A 21,662-nucleotide genomic window follows, 5' to 3' on the forward strand; every position below is an offset into this window, starting at 1 on the left:
TAATCCGGGTTTACGTCCACGCACTTCGCGACTTGACAGACGAAAGACGCGGCTTCTTGGGCCCGAGGGTCCAAGGAGCTGCAGTTGTAATAAGTTACAACGGTAATTAGCCAATGAGGTGCGAGGGCGACCTCCCGGTGCCCAAATCCACATGGTCAGCGTTACTTCTCGCTCTTCGACGGTGTTCCGACGACTCTCAATCTCGTCGGTGACACATTGAAAATATGAACAAAAGTTATTTGCATGCAATGTTCACACATTCATTCATACATTCCAATAAGTAATCTATTTTAATTTGGTGGTTCTAAAGGTAGTGGTTTATCCTAGTTATTGATTATAGTTTTAACTTAAAGAGAGGGATATTTCCAGTCTGAGCGCTACTGATGCTAATTCAGCAGTCTCCTATCTCAGTTCTTGGTACCAGTTATAAGAAACAATTTTGAACCTTATACTAGGGATCATTGTTGGTCTCAACGTGACTTTTGCCAGGAGGGGTGGAACTCGCCGTTATAAGTATACGACATTTCGCTGATATATTGTCCGTCGATTGGAGCGATTCGAGATATTAATTATAATGTTATTTTCAACATCTCCCACGTTGATCATCCCATTACTTAGTGTCGAAAACAACTGTAACAATTCGATACATCTTTTCTGACGTGGTCTATTTTCATGAAGAGAATCGCAGGACGCGTCACCCTCGGCGCATGACGTTTTTGGCTCTTCATTCTCCTGTTTCCAAAAAATTTAGCAACTTTTATAAAGTTTCTCATTTATTTTCAACGTTATTTTAATGAAAATAAAAACGCGCCGACACTAAACGAACGTCTAAACTGAGTGAAAAAATGTTTGTAGCAAAACCTTTATCATTGACTAACGAAATAATGAATTCTATCAATTGTGGTGGAATCTACTTATCGAGGCGTATTGATCTCACATTCGCCATACTCTTATTGTGGGGTTCCATATTTCGTTTCAAACTTTCGTCGAAATATCGGATCGGAAATTTAAAACGAGCGATTATTGTGGAAATGCTTCAGACACCGTAGTAACAAATATTCGGATCTGGATTTTAATAATTATCAGAGAAGATGCATTATTTTTTCAGAGTATAAAAAATAACGTTTCAAGAATAAAATTTCTCTGGTCCAATTATGTATTTTCCTAACTTAACGTCGACTACACCAGAAAAATATTTATCGTATGGAACGAGCTCGCGATTTGAATTGTCATTTCCTTTTTCCAAGATTGATAAAATGAAATAAATTTTTCCACGTTTTAAACGTCATGCTTCCGTTAATTCTTTGAAAATTGTCGTAGCTTTTGCATCATGCGAACGAAATAATTACATATTTCCTAAACTGTAGTTCAGTTCTTGTTCAGTGCATGCGGATACAAATTGGAATTGATTATCTTTTTGGTTGAATAGAAATTGCAAACGGTCGAGTTCTAGAACGGTCGAAATGCTGAAGATTTTTCATTTTTGGGAGTATTCTCGAATTTTTCCGTAATCGTTGAAGATTATTCCATATTCAAGTTATTATCGGCAATTTGAACCGTATATTCTAAACCTTGATAATTCGCGATCGTCTCGACCATTTTGAAATTCAAACTATCGATTTTCGGACCCGTCAAAAGCACGACGATTCAGAATTTTGCTTAAAAATTAATCGGCAAATTTGAATCCTAAACGCTGTCAACTCTGATTCGAGATTTGGTCTCACCTCGGCACTTTGATCGGATCGTATTGCTGTCACCGTCGTGAATTCCGGAATCTTCATAGTAGCGGTAAAAAGACGATATTCGGAGGTCGATTTCTTGTCGGACTCCCGGACGCCATCATCTTCCCTCTGATTTTCGACTTCCGATCCTTGCGACGGGATTTCCGGAGCCTTTTCATCGACGTTATCCTCGGCTACCGATTTTCGCAGGATGTCGGCGGGTGGAAATGCGCATGCCGTTCCAATCAGCGCAACGAGAATCACTGCAGATTTGTACATCGTACCACGACAAAATCCCTCGGATATTGAGATGTTCGCTCGTTCCGTGGCTCTGATATAAGTACGAGTTATCAGCTCCTCATCTCTGCGACGACGATCATTCTTGGAATTTCTCACATACGGGAAAAAACTTCATCGCTCAAGGGGACAGGGGTCATACCTTGACGATAAACGGGCAATCTTTTTAGAGCGCAAATCTGCAGATAGTTGGTAATTTATTCCTTATTTTCACATCCAATTTACGTCACAGAAATTTCCTGCACTTTACGTAACTTCGTGAAGAGAAAAAAAAAAAAAAAAACACGAGACATTGGTAATTCCCACTTGCGATTTGATATCCATAAACACTGTTTGTATATGCGATTCTAGGCTGTTCAAATAAATTCATATTCCACCGGGTTTCGGTGATTTTCAAGGAATTTATACAATTTTTGTAAGGTTTTGATCATTGTTATCGGGCAGCGAAGACTATTATAAAAAAATTCCTAGAATTTTGACCATTTTTAAGTAAACTAAAAACTTGTACAAGAATAATTCCTGTCGTAATCCTCCATAGGATTTTCCCCAACCGTTAAAAATAGGTTTTCAAATTCTTGTAAACAAGAGCGTGCAAATAGTGACATGATACGTTCAAAAAGTTCCTTCCTTGTGTGGACAGTCGACAATTGAGTCAAATGTTGAGTCAATTCAGCTGTAATTTTAACAACGAGCATGATATCAAATTCGTTCTGTCGCGTGCGTGTTCTCTAGATTCTACCGATCAAGATGTTTTCCTCGTTTTGTTTTCCTTGTTTGTTCACTGAAAAGTTTTATTTTTTCTATCTCTCACGGTTCCTGCGGTAATTATCGAAAAGTAATGCTTGATGCTGAAAGCCGTTGACCTATGACTGATTGATAAAATTGGTTACCCTAACGGAGTTCTTTTTGTCTTATATCGCGCAACACGCGTTCTCAAAGACAGACTCATCTACCGGCCGAGTAATGATCACAGAAAATTTTCCCAGCGCTAACCGTTTTTGAATTCTTTCGTCAACGTAAAAGCTACGGTGATTTTGACGGTGCGAGTAAAAATAGTATGAATTGAAGAAAATCAATCAATAAATAAAAATATAGCTGCCAGCGAAAAATGTTGGTGTATGAATTTTGCTCGGTACGATTGACATGCGATAGTTGACAAATATGTATTTAAGCTGAAATCGTGATAATGCCTTGGCCCAAGTCGTGCGGTTCAACGAGGGCAAATATCATATGAAAATTAAAACTGACTTTCAAAGAGCGATGTCTAAAATATATTTATGACGATTTACCGATAACATTAGAGATATGAATCTAGAGATACCAATTAACTTGAAGTTTTTCACGAAATTTATTTATTTATTTATTTATTCCCAAGAAAATATAAATATACATAATATACAGAAGTAATATACATAAGTACATTTATAGTCCTATTGAGGTAACCTAAAGTTTCCTGCGCATAGGCTCGGGAAGAGTGAAAAGGCATATAATCTAACAATGCCAGTTCAACAATTTTAAATTTAATTTCAAAATTAAGAAACATCGTACAGTTTGTACATGTAATTGAGCGAAAAGCATGGAAGTGCCATTAGTTCATGTTTTATAAGATTTTTAAATAATTCGAGTATTAAATTTTACAAATAAAGTGAAAGACGGATATATTCTACTAAAGCGTTGATAGATGCTCAGTGTGGCCGATTAACCATTTTTTCAATTTATATGTAATCGACTTGTTCAATATAGGTAAATTCTTTATATCGTTTGGTAACAGATTGAAAAATTTAATTGCAGCATGTAAAGGACTGCTGCAGAACTTAGTTTTAGTGACTTTGGGTCATTGTATTAACTTAAGTCCGGATCTACCGTCGTAGTTATTGTATTTTTGCTTACAAAAATTAAAGTATTTTGTTAAACTACTCAAGACGAAATGTTGTTTGACGTTCAGTATTATTTTATCATCTACTCTTATTTTCTTTAATATTCTTTTTTGTAAGCTAAAAAGTGGCTCAATTGATTTATTGTATGCTCCACCCCACGCTATGATACCATAGTTAATTGTACTTTCGAAAAGTGTATGGTAGAGAATTCTCAGAACATTTTTTTCCATGAAATAACTTAATTTATACACGAGAAATTGGAAGTATCTGACTTTTTTAATCAACTCCTGTATATGTATATCCCACTTCAAACATCTGTCAATGTAAATACCAAGATACTTACAGCTATTTACTGCCTTAATTGTTTTATTATTTATACTAATTATAGTCTTTGGAGTAGGATCACTATAACAGGAAAAAGTTAGACAAACAGTTTTATCAACATTTAGTGTCAACTGGTTATTATTTAACCAGTTGCTGACTATCTTTAACATGTTATTCATGTCCTTTTGCACTTCGTCCCATTTGTCTCCTGAACACCGAACAGCAGTGTCGTCTGCGTATGATGATAAGTATTTTTTGTCTACAACTCTAAAAATGTCATTCATGTACATTAAGAATAATAGCGGACCCAGTATAGTTCCTTGCGGAACACCAATTTTCACATTCTCAGATTTACTATAAGACCCTTTGTATTTCTATTATAGAATCTTGCTGATCGGTCAATTAGGTGAACGTATTTTTAGTTAACGTTTCGACCCGGATATGGGCCCTCCTCAGAACGATTTATTTATTTAACTGTCAAGAACAAAAACCAAAGCTAAACAACTTACAACTTATTTCCAAATATCGCTACTGAATTTAGAAATCAATGATGTCCATACACATATTATCAACTCTGAAAAGATATTGATTAACCTAGGAGAACAAATCAAGCTTAAACTAGGGAGTACTTCAGGAAGTAAATTCTTTGAATCCCAACATCGGATGCTAAACAATAAATTCATTGCTATCAAAAATCGTAATATCAATAAATTCACCAATTCACTTGCTCAAAAAAAAATCTTCTAACAAACGCAAAGATTCGTATTCAATTGGAAAAAATAATTGGTTAATAAATCTAACTGACACTCCTATTCCTGAAAATGTTACTGAAATAGTACAACTTTGTCACAAATTCGGACGTCCATACAACAATCGCGATCTGCCGGTCTTCAACCTCGTTTCCAATTTTGAAGAAAAAATTACGAGTTTTCCTACCGAGTCAAGAAATCAAGTTAGATCCGATTTCACTAACCGAGTTCTTGTTTTCCCAAAGTACCCCAGAAACAACATCAATAATTCAGTCACTGACAAAAAAATTTGTGACACCATGACTTTTAAAAAAAAAACAACCCCAACATTACGTTTTTAAAAGCTGACAAAGGCAATACGTCGGTTGCTATGCATAGAGACTCTGATAACAACAAAATGAGGCAGCAGCTTTCTGACACCAACACGTACAGAATTGCTAAATATGATCTGTGTGACTCCCCACAAACTAGGGTGAATAAACTCACGTTCAATTGGTTTACCTCTAAACTAATAAACAAAAACCTACATAGAAGCATTTCTACTTACAACAGTGTTCCTCCACGCGCACATGGGCTACCTAAAATTCACAAAGAGGAAGTCCCATTAAGAATTATCGTCTCATTTGTCAATAGCCCGACCTATGATGCCTTAGCCAAGAAAATTAATTCATGGCTCACCACTAATATCACACCTCCCACCTCTAGAGTTAAAGATAGCTTTTCCTTAGTTGACACAATAAAAACATTGATTATCCCAGACAACTATACTTTAATATCGTTAGATGTAATATCACTCTTTACCAACGTTCCGACAGATCTCGCATTGCGCGCAGTAAACAACCGTTGGGCTTCTCTTGAAAATAAGATCCCAATTCCCCTTATTGAACTAGATAAAGCTTTAAAAATATGTTCTGATTCTGCAATATTCAAATTTAACAACGATACGTATGCACAACAATTCGGGTTGCCCATCGGATCTCATCTCTCCCCAATCTTGTCAGACCTTGTCATGGAAGACTTGGAAACGTCTTGCATTAACGATCTTGATTTTGATTTACCGTTCTATTTTCGATACGTTGATGATATTCTTACTGCCGTTCCAAACGAAAAAATAGATCACACTCTTAATACTTTTAACCGATATCATCCACGATTACAATTTACTATCGAAACAGAGGAAAATAACGCCATCAATTTCTTAGATGTATTGCTGATACACAACAACAATAATATCAAAACAGATTGGTTCTACAAAAAAACCTGGTCTCAAAGATATCCGAATTTTAATTCTCACCATCCAATTTCCTACAAAATAGGCACCATCATTAACCTAGTTGACCGAGCCATCAAACTTTCTAGTACAGAGTTCCAGGAAAAAAACCTGTCGCTCATATACGATATACTGAGATGGAATGATTATCCTCATGGCCTATTACATAAACATATAAATAAGAGACGCACCTACATCAACAACTTACCTGACAATAATATTGACTCTGCCCCCGCAGACGATAACAATAGACCCGCTACTACATATATCCCCATCCCATATGTATCTGGTCTCTTTGAGTCACTAAACCGCCTATTTGCCAAACATGATGTCAAGTTTGTTGGAAAAAATTCAAAAGATTTACAATTAGTTTTTGATACGGGAAAAGATAAGATCCCCATTGGCAAACGATCCAACGTTGTCTATAAAATACCTTGCAATGATTGCAACCAAGTTTATATAGGTCAAACTGGCCGCCACATTAACACTAGAATCAGGGAATACCAACGCAACGTACATGAGATTGAAGAACGTCACACGGCTCTAACGAAACATAGTATCGATAAAAAACATACTTTTAATTACGACAATACAAACATCCTTTGTGAAGAGCACAATTATTATAAAAGACTATTACTAGAAATGTGCAACATTGTAGGTCACACCAATTCCGTTAGTCTTAGACAAGATGTTGAACATTTAAGTAATATTTAAAAACCTCGTAATCTCCGCCCACACAACAAATATCGTTTTACCTTAACTACATACAAAAAATTTTTTTGTCCCCATTATACAGTCCTTTCTACATAACTTTTCTTACAAAATATTTATTGTTTTTCTGTATAATTGTTTATGATAGGTTCACCTTCACTCTGGATTACATTGTTTTCTCCCATCAGTCGTTATTCACCTGTTGACTCAATTGGTTCAACCAACAATATTTCGTTAGACATGTGGAACTTAATTATAAAAGAGCCTACCTCCACTTCTTTCGACACCTGTGAATTAATTTAATTGCTAAAAAGACCTTCTTTAATAACCTTTTAACACAATGACATACTGACTGTGAAGAAACATAGTTCTTTAATCTTTTTAATTAATGACTTCCAACTAATAATCAATTAATCATAAGGTTCTTACTAATCAACAATATATAATAGCTCTAAGAGTATTACATCTACAATATTTAAGTCTGATTACTTCTAGTACTATTATTTATTTTATAAAAAATCTTTTTGTTATTCTTGACAGTTGAAAAATAAATCGTTCTGAGGAGGGCCCATATCCGGGTCGGAACGTTAACTAAAAATACGTTTTCTTAATTGACCGATCACCAAGATTCTATAATAGATTACATACAAGGTTGAGAATTCTTATTCATCAGTGACATAATATGTTTAAAAAGTTCCTTCCTTGTGTAGACAGTCGACAATTGAGTCAAATGTTGATTCAATTCAGCTGCAATTTTAACAACGAGCATGATATCAAATTCGTTGTGTCGCGTGCGTGTTCTCTAGATTCTACCGATCAAGATATTTTCCTCGTTTTGTTTTCCTTGTTTGTTCACCGAAAAGTTTTATTTTTTCTATCTCTTACGATTCCTGCGGTAATTATCGAAAAGTAATGCTTGATGCTAAAAGCCGTTGACCGGTGACTGATTGATAAAATTGGTTACCCTAACGGAGTTCTTTTTGTCTTATATCGCGCAACACGCGTTCTCAAAGACAGGCTCATCTACCGGCCGAGTACTGATCACAGAAAATTTTCCCAGCGCTAACCGTTTTTGAATTCCTTCGTCAACGTAAAAGCTACGGTGATTTTGACGGTGCGAGTAAAAATAGTATGAATTGAAGAAAATCAATCAATAAATAAAAATGTAGCTGCCAGCGAAAAATGTCAATGTATGAATTTTGGGAATTTTGGTCGGTACGATTGACATGCGACAGTTGACAAATATGTATAAGCTGAAATTGTGATAATGCCTTGGCCCAAGTCGTGCGGTTCAACGAGGGCAAATATCATATGAAAATTAAAACTGACTTTCAAAGAGCGATGTCTAAAATATATTTATGGCGATTTACCGATAACATTAGAGATATGAATCTAGAGATACCAATTAACTTGAAGTTTTTCACGAAATTGAAACAATTTTTCAAATTTTCTAATAGGTTCCGATCGAAAATTAAACAACGAGAAAAAACTCAGAGAAAAATAAGTAAGTTTACGGTACATTTAGTATGATTGAAAATACAAGTTTCAATTTCAGTCAAGAATTACAATATTATAATTTATATTGACGGTATGTTGTATATATGCTTTAAATATGCGTAAATAACGTATTGTGTATATTATTTTTGTCAGTTTTTCCATACTGCAAATATTCGAAAATCTCGCGTGATACGAGGTACTGTAAAATTGACCAGCCTGTACGATTTTTCTGTCGTTTCTATCATCTTTATACGCGATGGACAAATTTTATTTTCGGATTTATCTCATCGTTAATTTACTCGTGAATTTGAAATTTTTAAACATTTATATAATACGTGCATACATCTATACTGTATCTGATAAGCAATTGTGGAATGCAGTCAGTAAAGTCTGTATCAATGATTGTTGTGTCTTTATTAGCCTGTCGTCCAGCTCCTTACCGGAAACGCAATCCTCGTGTAGTTCTGTAATTTCTGCGAGTTCTTTCTTCGACCGTTCCGTTTGTTCGATTAGTCTGTTGTCCCAGCGCTCCTTCTCTGTCTCCAGATTCTGATCACATTCAGTGGTTTGCGTTATGAATTTTTCCTCCAAGCCGATTGAAACTCGCTTTTCCTTCATCATCATTTTCTTCATTAATTCAATTTCAGCGGCATGTTCGGTCTGCAGCGTCTCACAGATTTTCTTTCCTTAATCTACCGTTGTTGGGAAATTCCCGGATCGCTGATCTAACTCTTCTCTCAAATCGACTAATTTTTCCTTCAAGATCTTGACTTCTGTATCATGTGCCTCCTGCAGCGTCTCACGTTGCCGTTCTTCTCTCCCTTGGTCATCCTTTAATGTCTGCTCGCAGCTTTTCTTTACTTCATTTAGCGTCTCGTTGGATTTTCTGGATTGTTGTTCTAACTCTTTTTTCAAGCCATCTAGTTTTTCCGTGAAGACCTTGACCTCTGCATCATGTTTTTCCTGCAGCGCCTTATATTCTTGCTCTTTTTTCTCTTTGTCGCTACACGGAATATTTGTGAAATCGAAACGACTTAAATCGGGTATATTAAATCCTTCGAAATTCGGCATATTATTGTTACGTGGGGGTGAGGGTGTACTGAGCGGTGGTAGTTAATGATTAATTGAATAATCAAGCTCCCACGTAACGACAATGAATAATAATCAAAACTAAGAGAAGACCTACCTTTCGATAAGCCGGTAATTTGTAGGATCGTGTTGCTATAGTCCTGTACAGGTCTGTGAGGTTTGTTTAAATTGTTGAGGCAATTTTACAATAATAAAAATTGGAAGAAGGTCGTTCAAAATAAATGTTTAATATGATTTAACTGGTAAAAGTTGAAGTATATTCTGTTTCGATTTGGTGATTGAAATATCTGGTAAACAATCAATGGTGATAATGATATATGAGCCGAAAGTAATAATTCACAAAGTGTTCAATTTTATAAAAATCGTGTGTTGTTCTATTCTAAAGGATATTATTATTTGCACCAGGAACATCTACTCTGAACGATGGTCGACTAGCTGGTCGTGATTATTGCATTGTATCTCTCTTTTTAGATTATCTTAAATCAATTATATATACTATTGTTAAGTCTTATTTGTTAATTGTTGGAAACAATAAGTACGATTGAATTGGGGGTAGTGAAGCTACCCATCAATTCTAGACTTGGTTTTGAACGAAAATTACTGAAGTAGATTTTGATTAAAAAGGTGAAACAAGAATTCGTTCAATTTCGAAGATTAACACTCGGATTGTCTTAGCTTTAGGTGAATCGGTCGACGAGATTGAGAGCCGTCGGATCGTGTCGGTCTGCTTCGGTAGAATTCTGGACCAGGGGCCTCACCTCAAGTTTCGAAGAGTTGATCAATCGAACGATGCCGAACGTCGGTCACTTATTCTTTTTAGATTTGGAATGATATCTTGTTAACGGAAGTTATAGTTGAAAGTGTCAATTTTCTGATTTTGACGTATGTTAAAATTGATTGCAACGATTTATTTATTAAAAACTCAATTTAATTATGGAAAATGGAATGGCATAAAAATGTCTATTCGCGAAATGATGAGATTTAGTAAAGCACAGAAAAGATGAAAACGCAGAAGAAAGTGAGTCTCTTGCAGCTAACAGAATAACTGAATGCTCAAATTTGACGAATTAGCGCGAGACTTTAGGCCGGTCACAACTAAGATTTTCCGAACGCTACTATTGCTCGAGAGGGCTAATCCGGGTTTACGTCCACGCACTTCGCGACTTGACAGACGAAAGACGCGGCTTCTTGGGCCCGAGGGTCCAAGGAGCTGCAGTTGTAATAAGTTACAACGGTAATTAGCCAATGAGGTGCGAGGGCGACCTCCCGGTGCCCAAATCCACATGGTCAGCGTTACTTCTCGCTCTTCGACGGTGTTCCGACGACTCTCAATCTCGTCGGTGACACATTGAAAATATGAACAAAAGTTATTTGCATGCAATGTTCACACATTCATTCATACATTCCAATAAGTAATCTATTTTAATTTGGTGGTTCTAAAGGTAGTGGTTTATCCTAGTTATTGATTATAGTTTTAACTTAAAGAGAGGGATATTTCCAGTCTGAGCGCTACTGATGCTAATTCAGCAGTCTCCTATCTCAGTTCTTGGTACCAGTTATAAGAAACAATTTTGAACCTTATACTAGGGATCATTGTTGGTCTCTACGTGACTTTTGCCAGGAGGGGTGGAACTCGCCGTTATTAGTATTCGTTAGTTTGCTCTTGTATTTTCTGGTCAGTTATCTGATAAACGAAACGAATTGAAATGTTATTTTGAACAGTTCCCACGTTGATCATCGTAAACTGTGGTGTCGGAAACGTCGAGGAGAATTCGATAGCTCTTTTCTGACGTGGTGTATTTTCATCAAGAGAATCGCAGGACGCGTCACCCTCGGCGCATGACGTTTTTGGCCCTTTATTCTCCTGTTTCCAAAAAATTTAGCAACTTTTACAAAGTTTCTCATTTATTTTCAACGTTATTTGAATGAAAATAAAAACGCGACGACACTAAACGAACGTCTAAACTGAGAGAAAAAATGTCTGTAGCAAAACCTTTATCATTGAATAACGAAATAATGAATTCTATCAATTGTGGTGGAATCTACTTATCGAGGCGTATTGATCTCACATTCGCCATACTCTTATTGTGGGGTTCCATATTTCGTTTCAAACTTTCGTCGAAATATCGGATCGGAAATTTAAAACGAGCGATTATTGTGGAAATGCTTCAGACACCGTAGTAACAAATATTCGGATCTGGATTTTAATAATTATCGGAGAAGATGCATTATTTTTTCAGAGTATAAAAAATAACGTTTCAAGAATAAAATTTCTCTGGTCCAATTATGTATTTTCCTAACTTAATGTCGACTACACCAGAAAAATATTTTTCGTATAGAACAATCTCGCGATTTGAATTGGCATTTTCTTTTTCCGAAACTGATAAAATGAAATAAATTTTTCCACGTTTTAAACGTCATGCTTCCGTTAATTGTTTGAAAATTGTCGTAGCTCTTGCATCATGCGAACAAAATAATTACACTTCTCCTAAACTATAGTTCAGTTCTTGTTCAGTGCATGCGGATAAAAATTGGCATTGATTATCTCTTTGGTTGAATAGAAATTGCAAACGGTCGAGTTCTAGAACGGTCGAAATGCTGAAGATTTTTCATTTTTGGGAGTATTCTCGAATTTTTCCGTAATCGTTGAAGATTCTTCCATATTCAAGTTATTATCTTGATAATTCGCGATCGTCTCGACCATTTTGAAGTTCAAACTATCGATTTTCGGACTCTTCAAAAGCACGACGATTCGGAATTTTGCTTAAAAAATAATCCGCAAATTTGAATCCTAAACGCTGTCAACTCTGATTCGAGATTTGGTCTCACCTCGGCACTTTGATCGGATCGTATTGCTGTCACCGTCATGAATTCCGGAATCGTCACAGTAGCGGTAAAAAGACGATATTCGGAGGTCGATTTCTTGTCGGACTCCCGGACGCCATCATCTTCCCTCTGATTTTCGACTTCCGATCCTTGCGACGGGATTTTCGGAGCCTTTTCATCGACGTTATCCTCCGCTACCGATTTTCGCAGGATGTTGGCGGGTGGAAATGCGCATGCCGTTCCAATCAGCGCAACGAGAATCACTGCAGATTTGTACATCGTACCACGACAAAATCCCTCGGATATTGAGACGTTCGCTCGTTCCGTGGCTGTGATTTAAATTCGAGTTATCAGCTCCTTATCCCTGCGACGACGATTATTCTTGGAATTTCCCACATACGGGAAAAAACTTCATCGCTCAAGGGGACAGGGGTCATACTTTAACGATAAACGGGCAATCTTTTTACAGCGCAAATCTGCAGATAGTTGGAAATTTATTCCTCATTATTACATCCAATTTACGTCACAGAAATTTCCTGTACTTTACGTAACTCCGTGAAGAGAAAAAAATAAGAACAAATCACGAAACATTGATAATTCCCACTTGCGATTTGATATCCATAAACACAGTTTGTATATGCGATTCTAGGCTGTTCAAATAAATTCATATTCCACCGGGTGTCGGTGATTTTCAAGGAATTTATACAATTTTTGTAAGGTTTTGATCATTGCTATCGGGTAGCGAAGACTATTATAAAAAAATTCCTAGAATTTTGACCATTTTTAAGTGAACTAAAAACTTGTACAAGAATAATTCCTGTCGTAATCCTCCATAGGATTTTCCCTAACCGTTGAAAATAGGTTTTTAAATTCTTGTAAACAAGAGCGTGCAAATAGTGACATGATACGTTTAAGGGATCGTCTCAGTGTGACCCTCCGAAAAATCACTGATTTTCGCGAATTTTTTTTTAATGTTCAAATAAACTAATCGGTCCGGTTCTTTTTTTCATAAATAAATACGTTTATGAAGAATACAAAATGATTTTTTTAAAGTTTATTTATTGAGTGCATCATTGTTGTATAAATTGTTGTAATTTCACGTAAAAAAAGGTGCTGCACGGTTTCAACGATGACGGCCGCAATTTTGATCTGAAAAAAAGTTTCAAAAAGATTATTGATCTGTAGGAAAGTCGCTATCGCGCTATGGAGGGTTTTTTTTTTTCAAATTTGACAAAATGGCGGCGGTTTGATCAAAAATTGTCGAATGCGGCCCTTTTTTCCGACAGTTTTTCGTAAAAAAAAATAGGAAGTTTTCAAAAAAAAAGAAAAGCTTCCATAGCGCGATAAAGAATGACGTTTAAAATGTTCTCCCGAAATTGGAACTAGATATCTTTGAAATTCTTCCTTTGAGAGTGGAAACCGTTTTGAAAAACACCATTCTGAGAAAAACGCGTTTAAAGATTGAAGTTGGAAAAGTTTATATAAATCGTTTACTTACGATCAATCGGCGATGCCAGGTCTTGATTTTTTTCTTGGGGGTTTCTCTCGTACGTCTATCCGTGGTGGATGTCAAAAACGAACTGAAATGCTTGGACAGTTTATTCTGCAAGGTTATAGAACCTAAGCACCTTAGTACTCGCGCAGGTAGAAAACCCGTTCCCTTTCTACAAGAAACGCTGTAGCGACCGTAATAATTTGAATTTCGATTTAAAAATTTGAGAGAATGTTTTGAACAGTGTATACTATACGATAATGCAAAAAAAAAAAACAATTTTTTGAAAATTTCACACTGAGACGATCCCTTAAAAAGTTCCTTCCTTGTGTAGACAGTCGACAATTGAGTCAAATGTTGAGTCAATTCAGCTGTAATTTCAACAACGAGCATGATATCAAATTCGTTCTGTCGCGTGCGTGTTCTCTAGATTCTACCGATCAAGATATTTTCCTCGTTTTGTTTTCCTTGTTTGTTCACTGAAAAGTTTTATTTTTTCTATCTCTTACGATTCCTGCGGTAATTATCGAAACGTAATGCTTGATGCTAAAAGCCGTTGACCGATTACTGATTAATAAAATTGGTTTCCCTAACGGAGTTCTTTTTGTCTTATAAAATTGCGTGTTAAACGACTGCCGCCGACAAAGAAAATACCGGATCGCAACACGCGTTCTCAAAGACAGGCTCATCTACCGGCCGAGTACTGATCACAGAAAATTTTCCCAGCGCTAACCGTTTTTGAATTCTTTCGTCAACGTAAAAGCTACGGTGATTTTGACGGTGCGAGTAAAAATAGTATGAATTGAAGAAAATCAATCAATAAATAAAAATATAGCCGCCAGCGAAAAATGTTAGTGTATGAATTTTGGTCGGTACGATTGACATGCGATAGTTGACAAATATGTATAAGCTGAAATCGTGATAATGCCTTGGCCCAAGTCGTGCTGTTCAACGAGGGCAAATATCATATGAAAATTAAAACTGACTTTCAAAGAGCGATGTCTAATATATATTTATGACGATTTACCGATAACGTTAGAGATATGAATCTAGGGATACCAATTAACTTGAAGTTTTTCACGAAATTTATTTATTTACTAGGGGCTTCGCCCCTGCGCGCCTCACTATTTCCTTACGCATTGTCTAGTAGACAGGCGAATTCCTTCATGTTGATTTGATGACAGGTCTGCACTTGCTGTCCACTTCAATTCCTTCTGTGCTTACTTTTCTTTTTTTCATCAATCTAAGCTTCCATTCGTTGGTTGAAAATTGGTGTTCCTTCTCTATTGATATCGATCTACCTTCTTGACTTGCTGAATTATTTTTACTGCCGCTCTGCCGGTTATTCTCCAAAATCACCTTCTTTATATTATTTTTTCCTCTATATTTGCGTTGCTGTTCATTCCGCAAAACATCTCTTTCTCTTGTGGTCAACATCGATCCTGGTCGTCCTCTTTCCTGGTTATACGAATATTTGATGGATATTATTCTATGGCTTATTTGGTTCTTCGCACTTACAATTTTATTTTCCTCTTTCTTTTGTGATACTTCCGACCATCCACCATCTTCATCGCCTTATCTGCCGCTTGAAACTCCTCCTTTCTCCATTGTCATCCTAAATCCTGGCTGTCCGTTTGACTGTTTGGTGATGTATTTAGATTTACTATTATTTGATTGTTACTTTCCATACTTATTAATCACTATCTGAATTTTATTTTGGTTCTGCAAGACATCAAAGTGTCCACTGTCTCCGTCGCCGGTGAGGAGTAGCGAGAATTGTGTTTCATTTTGTGATCCGATCCGGTGTGGATGAATTTGTTCTTCGCGATACACGATTAAACATATCTTAAAAATGTCCGCAGCTGCAGCTAATTCTGCTTCTCCCCCGTATATTCCATTTTTATTCATATGTGATTTGTAATCACCAAGTGACCTAATCACAGCACCGTTTGACTCAATACCTGTAATAAAACCCGCAAATGTAGACCAATTATCCACTATATTTGAAACGAGACTCAGTCTCACCTCTGCGTGTCGATCTTGAGAGCCGTATACACAATACGCCAACGCGTGAAAAAGACAATTCCCGTCGGGAATCGTCTTGATAATTTTCGTTTGCATGTTCATATTTTGCGCGTCAGAAACAGATACCTATAAAGATATTTGTCAAAGACTGTCATAAATAGCCGATGACAGCTGTCAAAGGGTTTGCTAGATGCTGTTTGTTTTGTTTTCGGGATCTCACCCCACCGCCAACTTCATGCGTATACCTACTATTGTTAATATAGTCTTTTTTTACTATTGTTATTATATTTATTGTTTAAAACTTTTTTATTAGATAGAGAGATTTATTTATTCCCAAGAAAATATAAATATACATAATGTACAGAAGTAATGTACAAAAGTACATTTATAGTCCTATAGAGGTAACTTAAAGTTTCCTGTGCATAGGCTCGGGAAGAGTGAAAAGGCATATAATCTAACAATGCCAGTTCAACAATTTTAAATTTAATTTCAAAATTAAGAAACATCGTACAGTTTGTACATGTAATTGAGCGAAAAGCATGGAAGTGCCATTAGTTCATGTTTTATAAGATTTTTAAATAATTCGAGTATTAAATTTTACAAATAAAGTGAAAGACGGATATATTCTACTAAAGCGTTGATAGATGCTCAGTGTGGCCGATTAACCATTTTTTCAATTTATATGTAATCGACTTGTTCAATATAGGTAAATTCTTTATATCGTTTGGTAACAGATTGAAAAATTTAATTGCAGCATGTAAAGGACTGCTGCAGAACTTAGTTTTAGTGACTTTGGGTCATTGTATTAACTTAAGTCCGGATCTACCGTCGTAGTTATTGTATTTTTGCTTACAAAAATTAAAGTATTTTGTTAAACTACTCAAGACGAAATGTTGTTTGACGTTCAGTATTATTTTATCATCTACTCTTATTTTCTTTAATATTCTTTTTTGTAAGCTAAAAAGTGGCTCAATTGATTTATTGTATGCTCCACCCCACGCTATGATACCATAGTTAATTGTACTTTCGAAAAGTGTATGGTAGAGAATTCTCAGAACATTTTTTTCCATGAAATAACTTAATTTATACACGAGAAATTGGAAGTATCTGACTTTTTTAATCAACTCCTGTATATGTATATCCCACTTCAAACATCTGTCAATGTAAATACCAAGATACTTACAGCTATTTACTGCCTTAATTGTTTTATTATTTATACTAATTATAGTCTTTGGAGTAGGATCACTATAACAGGAAAAAGTTAGACAAACAGTTTTATCAACATTTAGTGTCAACTGGTTATTATTTAACCAGTTGCTGACTATCTTTAACATGTTATTCATGTCCTTTTGCACTTCGTCCCATTTGTCTCCTGAACACCGAACAGCAGTGTCGTCTGCGTATGATGATAAGTATTTTTTGTCTACAACTCTAAAAATGTCATTCATGTACATTAAGAATAATAGCGGACCCAGTATAGTTCCTTGCGGAACACCAATTTTCACATTCTCAGATTTACTATAAGACCCTTTGTATTTCTATTATAGAATCTTGCTGATCGGTCAATTAGGTGAACGTATTTTTAGTTAACGTTTCGACCCGGATATGGGCCCTCCTCAGAACGATTTATTTATTTAACTGTCAAGAACAAAAACCAAAGCTAAACAACTTACAACTTATTTCCAAATATCGCTACTGAATTTAGAAATCAATGATGTCCATACACATATTATCAACTCTGAAAAGATATTGATTAACCTAGGAGAACAAATCAAGCTTAAACTAGGGAGTACTTCAGGAAGTAAATTCTTTGAATCCCAACATCGGATGCTAAACAATAAATTCATTGCTATCAAAAATCGTAATATCAATAAATTCACCAATTCACTTGCTCAAAAAAAAATCTTCTAACAAACGCAAAGATTCGTATTCAATTGGAAAAAATAATTGGTTAATAAATCTAACTGACACTCCTATTCCTGAAAATGTTACTGAAATAGTACAACTTTGTCACAAATTCGGACGTCCATACAACAATCGCGATCTGCCGGTCTTCAACCTCGTTTCCAATTTTGAAGAAAAAATTACGAGTTTTCCTACCGAGTCAAGAAATCAAGTTAGATCCGATTTCACTAACCGAGTTCTTGTTTTCCCAAAGTACCCCAGAAACAACATCAATAATTCAGTCACTGACAAAAAAATTTGTGACACCATGACTTTTAAAAAAAAAACAACCCCAACATTACGTTTTTAAAAGCTGACAAAGGCAATACGTCGGTTGCTATGCATAGAGACTCTGATAACAACAAAATGAGGCAGCAGCTTTCTGACACCAACACGTACAGAATTGCTAAATATGATCTGTGTGACTCCCCACAAACTAGGGTGAATAAACTCACGTTCAATTGGTTTACCTCTAAACTAATAAACAAAAACCTACATAGAAGCATTTCTACTTACAACAGTGTTCCTCCACGCGCACATGGGCTACCTAAAATTCACAAAGAGGAAGTCCCATTAAGAATTATCGTCTCATTTGTCAATAGCCCGACCTATGATGCCTTAGCCAAGAAAATTAATTCATGGCTCACCACTAATATCACACCTCCCACCTCTAGAGTTAAAGATAGCTTTTCCTTAGTTGACACAATAAAAACATTGATTATCCCAGACAACTATACTTTAATATCGTTAGATGTAATATCACTCTTTACCAACGTTCCGACAGATCTCGCATTGCGCGCAGTAAACAACCGTTGGGCTTCTCTTGAAAATAAGATCCCAATTCCCCTTATTGAACTAGATAAAGCTTTAAAAATATGTTCTGATTCTGCAATATTCAAATTTAACAACGATACGTATGCACAACAATTCGGGTTGCCCATCGGATCTCATCTCTCCCCAATCTTGTCAGACCTTGTCATGGAAGACTTGGAAACGTCTTGCATTAACGATCTTGATTTTGATTTACCGTTCTATTTTCGATACGTTGATGATATTCTTACTGCCGTTCCAAACGAAAAAATAGATCACACTCTTAATACTTTTAACCGATATCATCCACGATTACAATTTACTATCGAAACAGAGGAAAATAACGCCATCAATTTCTTAGATGTATTGCTGATACACAACAACAATAATATCAAAACAGATTGGTTCTACAAAAAAACCTGGTCTCAAAGATATCCGAATTTTAATTCTCACCATCCAATTTCCTACAAAATAGGCACCATCATTAACCTAGTTGACCGAGCCATCAAACTTTCTAGTACAGAGTTCCAGGAAAAAAACCTGTCGCTCATATACGATATACTGAGATGGAATGATTATCCTCATGGCCTATTACATAAACATATAAATAAGAGACGCACCTACATCAACAACTTACCTGACAATAATATTGACTCTGCCCCCGCAGACGATAACAATAGACCCGCTACTACATATATCCCCATCCCATATGTATCTGGTCTCTTTGAGTCACTAAACCGCCTATTTGCCAAACATGATGTCAAGTTTGTTGGAAAAAATTCAAAAGATTTACAATTAGTTTTTGATACGGGAAAAGATAAGATCCCCATTGGCAAACGATCCAACGTTGTCTATAAAATACCTTGCAATGATTGCAACCAAGTTTATATAGGTCAAACTGGCCGCCACATTAACACTAGAATCAGGGAATACCAACGCAACGTACATGAGATTGAAGAACGTCACACGGCTCTAACAAAACATAGTATCGATAAAAAACATACTTTTAATTACGATAATACAAACATCCTTTGTGAAGAGCACAATTATTATAAAAGACTATTACTAGAAATGTGCAACATTGTAGGTCACACCAATTCCGTTAGTCTTAGACAAGATGTTGAACATTTAAGTAATATTTAAAAACCTCGTAATCTCCGCCCACACAACAAATATCGTTTTACCTTAACTACATACAAAAAATTTTTTTGTCCCCATTATACAGTCCTTTCTACATAACTTTTCTTACAAAATATTTATTGTTTTTCTGTATAATTGTTTATGATAGGTTCACCTTCACTCTGGATTACATTGTTTTCTCCCATCAGTCGTTATTCACCTGTTGACTCAATTGGTTCAACCAACAATATTTCGTTAGACATGTGGAACTTAATTATAAAAGAGCCTACCTCCACTTCTTTCGACACCTGTGAATTAATTTAATTGCTAAAAAGACCTTCTTTAATAACCTTTTAACACAATGACATACTGACTGTGAAGAAACATAGTTCTTTAATCTTTTTAATTAATGACTTCCAACTAATAATCAATTAATCATAAGGTTCTTACTAATCAACAATATATAATAGCTCTAAGAGTATTACATCTACAATATTTAAGTCTGATTACTTCTAGTACTATTATTTATTTTATAAAAAATCTTTTTGTTATTCTTGACAGTTGAAAAATAAATCGTTCTGAGGAGGGCCCATATCCGGGTCGGAACGTTAACTAAAAATACGTTTTCTTAATTGACCGATCACCAAGATTCTATAATAGATTACATACAAGGTTGAGAATTCTTATTCATCAGTGACATAATATGTTTAAAAAGTTCCTTCCTTGTGTAGACAGTCGACAATTGAGTCAAATGTTGATTCAATTCAGCTGCAATTTTAACAACGAGCATGATATCAAATTCGTTGTGTCGCGTGCGTGTTCTCTAGATTCTACCGATCAAGATATTTTCCTCGTTTTGTTTTCCTTGTTTGTTCACTGAAAAGTTTTATTTTTTCTATCTCTTACGATTCCTGCGGTAATTATCGAAAAGTAATGCTTGATGCTAAAAGCCGTTGACCGGTGACTGATTGATAAAATTGGTTACCCTAACGGAGTTCTTTTTGTCTTATATCGCGCAACACGCGTTCTCAAAGACAGGCTCATCTACCGGCCGAGTACTGATCACAGAAAATTTTCCCAGCGCTAACCGTTTTTGAATTCCTTCGTCAACGTAAAAGCTACGGTGATTTTGACGGTGCGAGTAAAAATAGTATGAATTGAAGAAAATCAATCAATAAATAAAAATGTAGCTGCCAGCGAAAAATGTCAATGTATGAATTTTGGGAATTTTGGTCGGTACGATTGACATGCGACAGTTGACAAATATGTATAAGCTGAAATTGTGATAATGCCTTGGCCCAAGTCGTGCGGTTCAACGAGGGCAAATATCATATGAAAATTAAAACTGACTTTCAAAGAGCGATGTCTAAAATATATTTATGGCGATTTACCGATAACATTAGAGATATGAATCTAGAGATACCAATTAACTTGAAGTTTTTCACGAAATTGAAACAATTTTTCAAATTTTCTAATAGGTTCCGATCGAAAATTAAACAACGAGAAAAAACTCAGAGAAAAATAAGTAAGTTTACGGTACATTTAGTATGATTGAAAATACAAGTTTCAATTTCAGTCAAGAATTACAATATTATAATTTATATTGACGGTATGTTGTATATATGCTTTAAATATGCGTAAATAACGTATTGTGTATATTATTTTTGTCAGTTTTTCCATACTGCAAATATTCGAAAATCTCGCGTGATACGAGGTACTGTAAAATTGACCAGCCTGTACGATTTTTCTGTCGTTTCTATCATCTTTATACGCGATGGACAAATTTTATTTTCGGATTTATCTCATCGTTAATTTACTCGTGAATTTGAAATTTTTAAACATTTATATAATACGTGCATACATCTATACTGTATCTGATAAGCAATTGTGGAATGCAGTCAGTAAAGTCTG

The 21,662-nt window shown here is 35.6% G+C and overlaps 2 protein-coding genes across 2 annotated transcripts; both read right to left on the reverse strand.

The window, feature by feature from the left end:
* Positions 1–451: 451 nt before the first annotated feature.
* LOC124293375 lies at positions 452–2,038 on the reverse strand. Its single transcript, XM_046734120.1, has 2 exons — positions 1,725–2,038; positions 452–732 (listed from the first exon to the last, which is right to left on the reverse strand). Exons 1-2 carry the CDS (start codon positions 1,998–2,000, stop codon positions 508–510), a joined length of 501 nt encoding a protein of 166 aa, XP_046590076.1. The 5' UTR covers positions 2,001–2,038; the 3' UTR covers positions 452–507.
* A 9,089-nt stretch (positions 2,039–11,127) lies between these two features.
* On the reverse strand, positions 11,128–12,671 carry LOC124293377. Its single transcript, XM_046734122.1, has 2 exons — positions 12,365–12,671; positions 11,128–11,399 (listed from the first exon to the last, which is right to left on the reverse strand). Exons 1-2 carry the CDS (start codon positions 12,638–12,640, stop codon positions 11,178–11,180), a joined length of 498 nt encoding a protein of 165 aa, XP_046590078.1. The 5' UTR covers positions 12,641–12,671; the 3' UTR covers positions 11,128–11,177.
* Between the last annotated feature and the right edge of the window lie 8,991 nt (positions 12,672–21,662).

This window comes from Neodiprion lecontei, chromosome 3 (assembly GCF_021901455.1).
Source record: "Neodiprion lecontei isolate iyNeoLeco1 chromosome 3, iyNeoLeco1.1, whole genome shotgun sequence".
NCBI lineage: Eukaryota > Metazoa > Arthropoda > Insecta > Hymenoptera > Diprionidae > Neodiprion > Neodiprion lecontei.

Bases quoted from the DNA above. Each gene is read 5' to 3' on its own strand.
- LOC124293375 (XM_046734120.1), bottom strand. From the start codon at position 2,000: ATGTACAAATCTGCAGTGATTCTCGTTGCGCTGATTGGAACGGCATGC. The intron at 733-1,724 runs GTGAGACCAAAT...TTTTGGAAACAG, and splicing joins GATCCGATCAAAGTGCCGAG to GAGAATGAAGAGCCAAAAAC.
- LOC124293377 (XM_046734122.1), bottom strand. From the start codon at position 12,640: ATGTACAAATCTGCAGTGATTCTCGTTGCGCTGATTGGAACGGCATGC. The intron at 11,400-12,364 runs GTGAGACCAAAT...TTTTGGAAACAG, and splicing joins GATCCGATCAAAGTGCCGAG to GAGAATAAAGGGCCAAAAAC.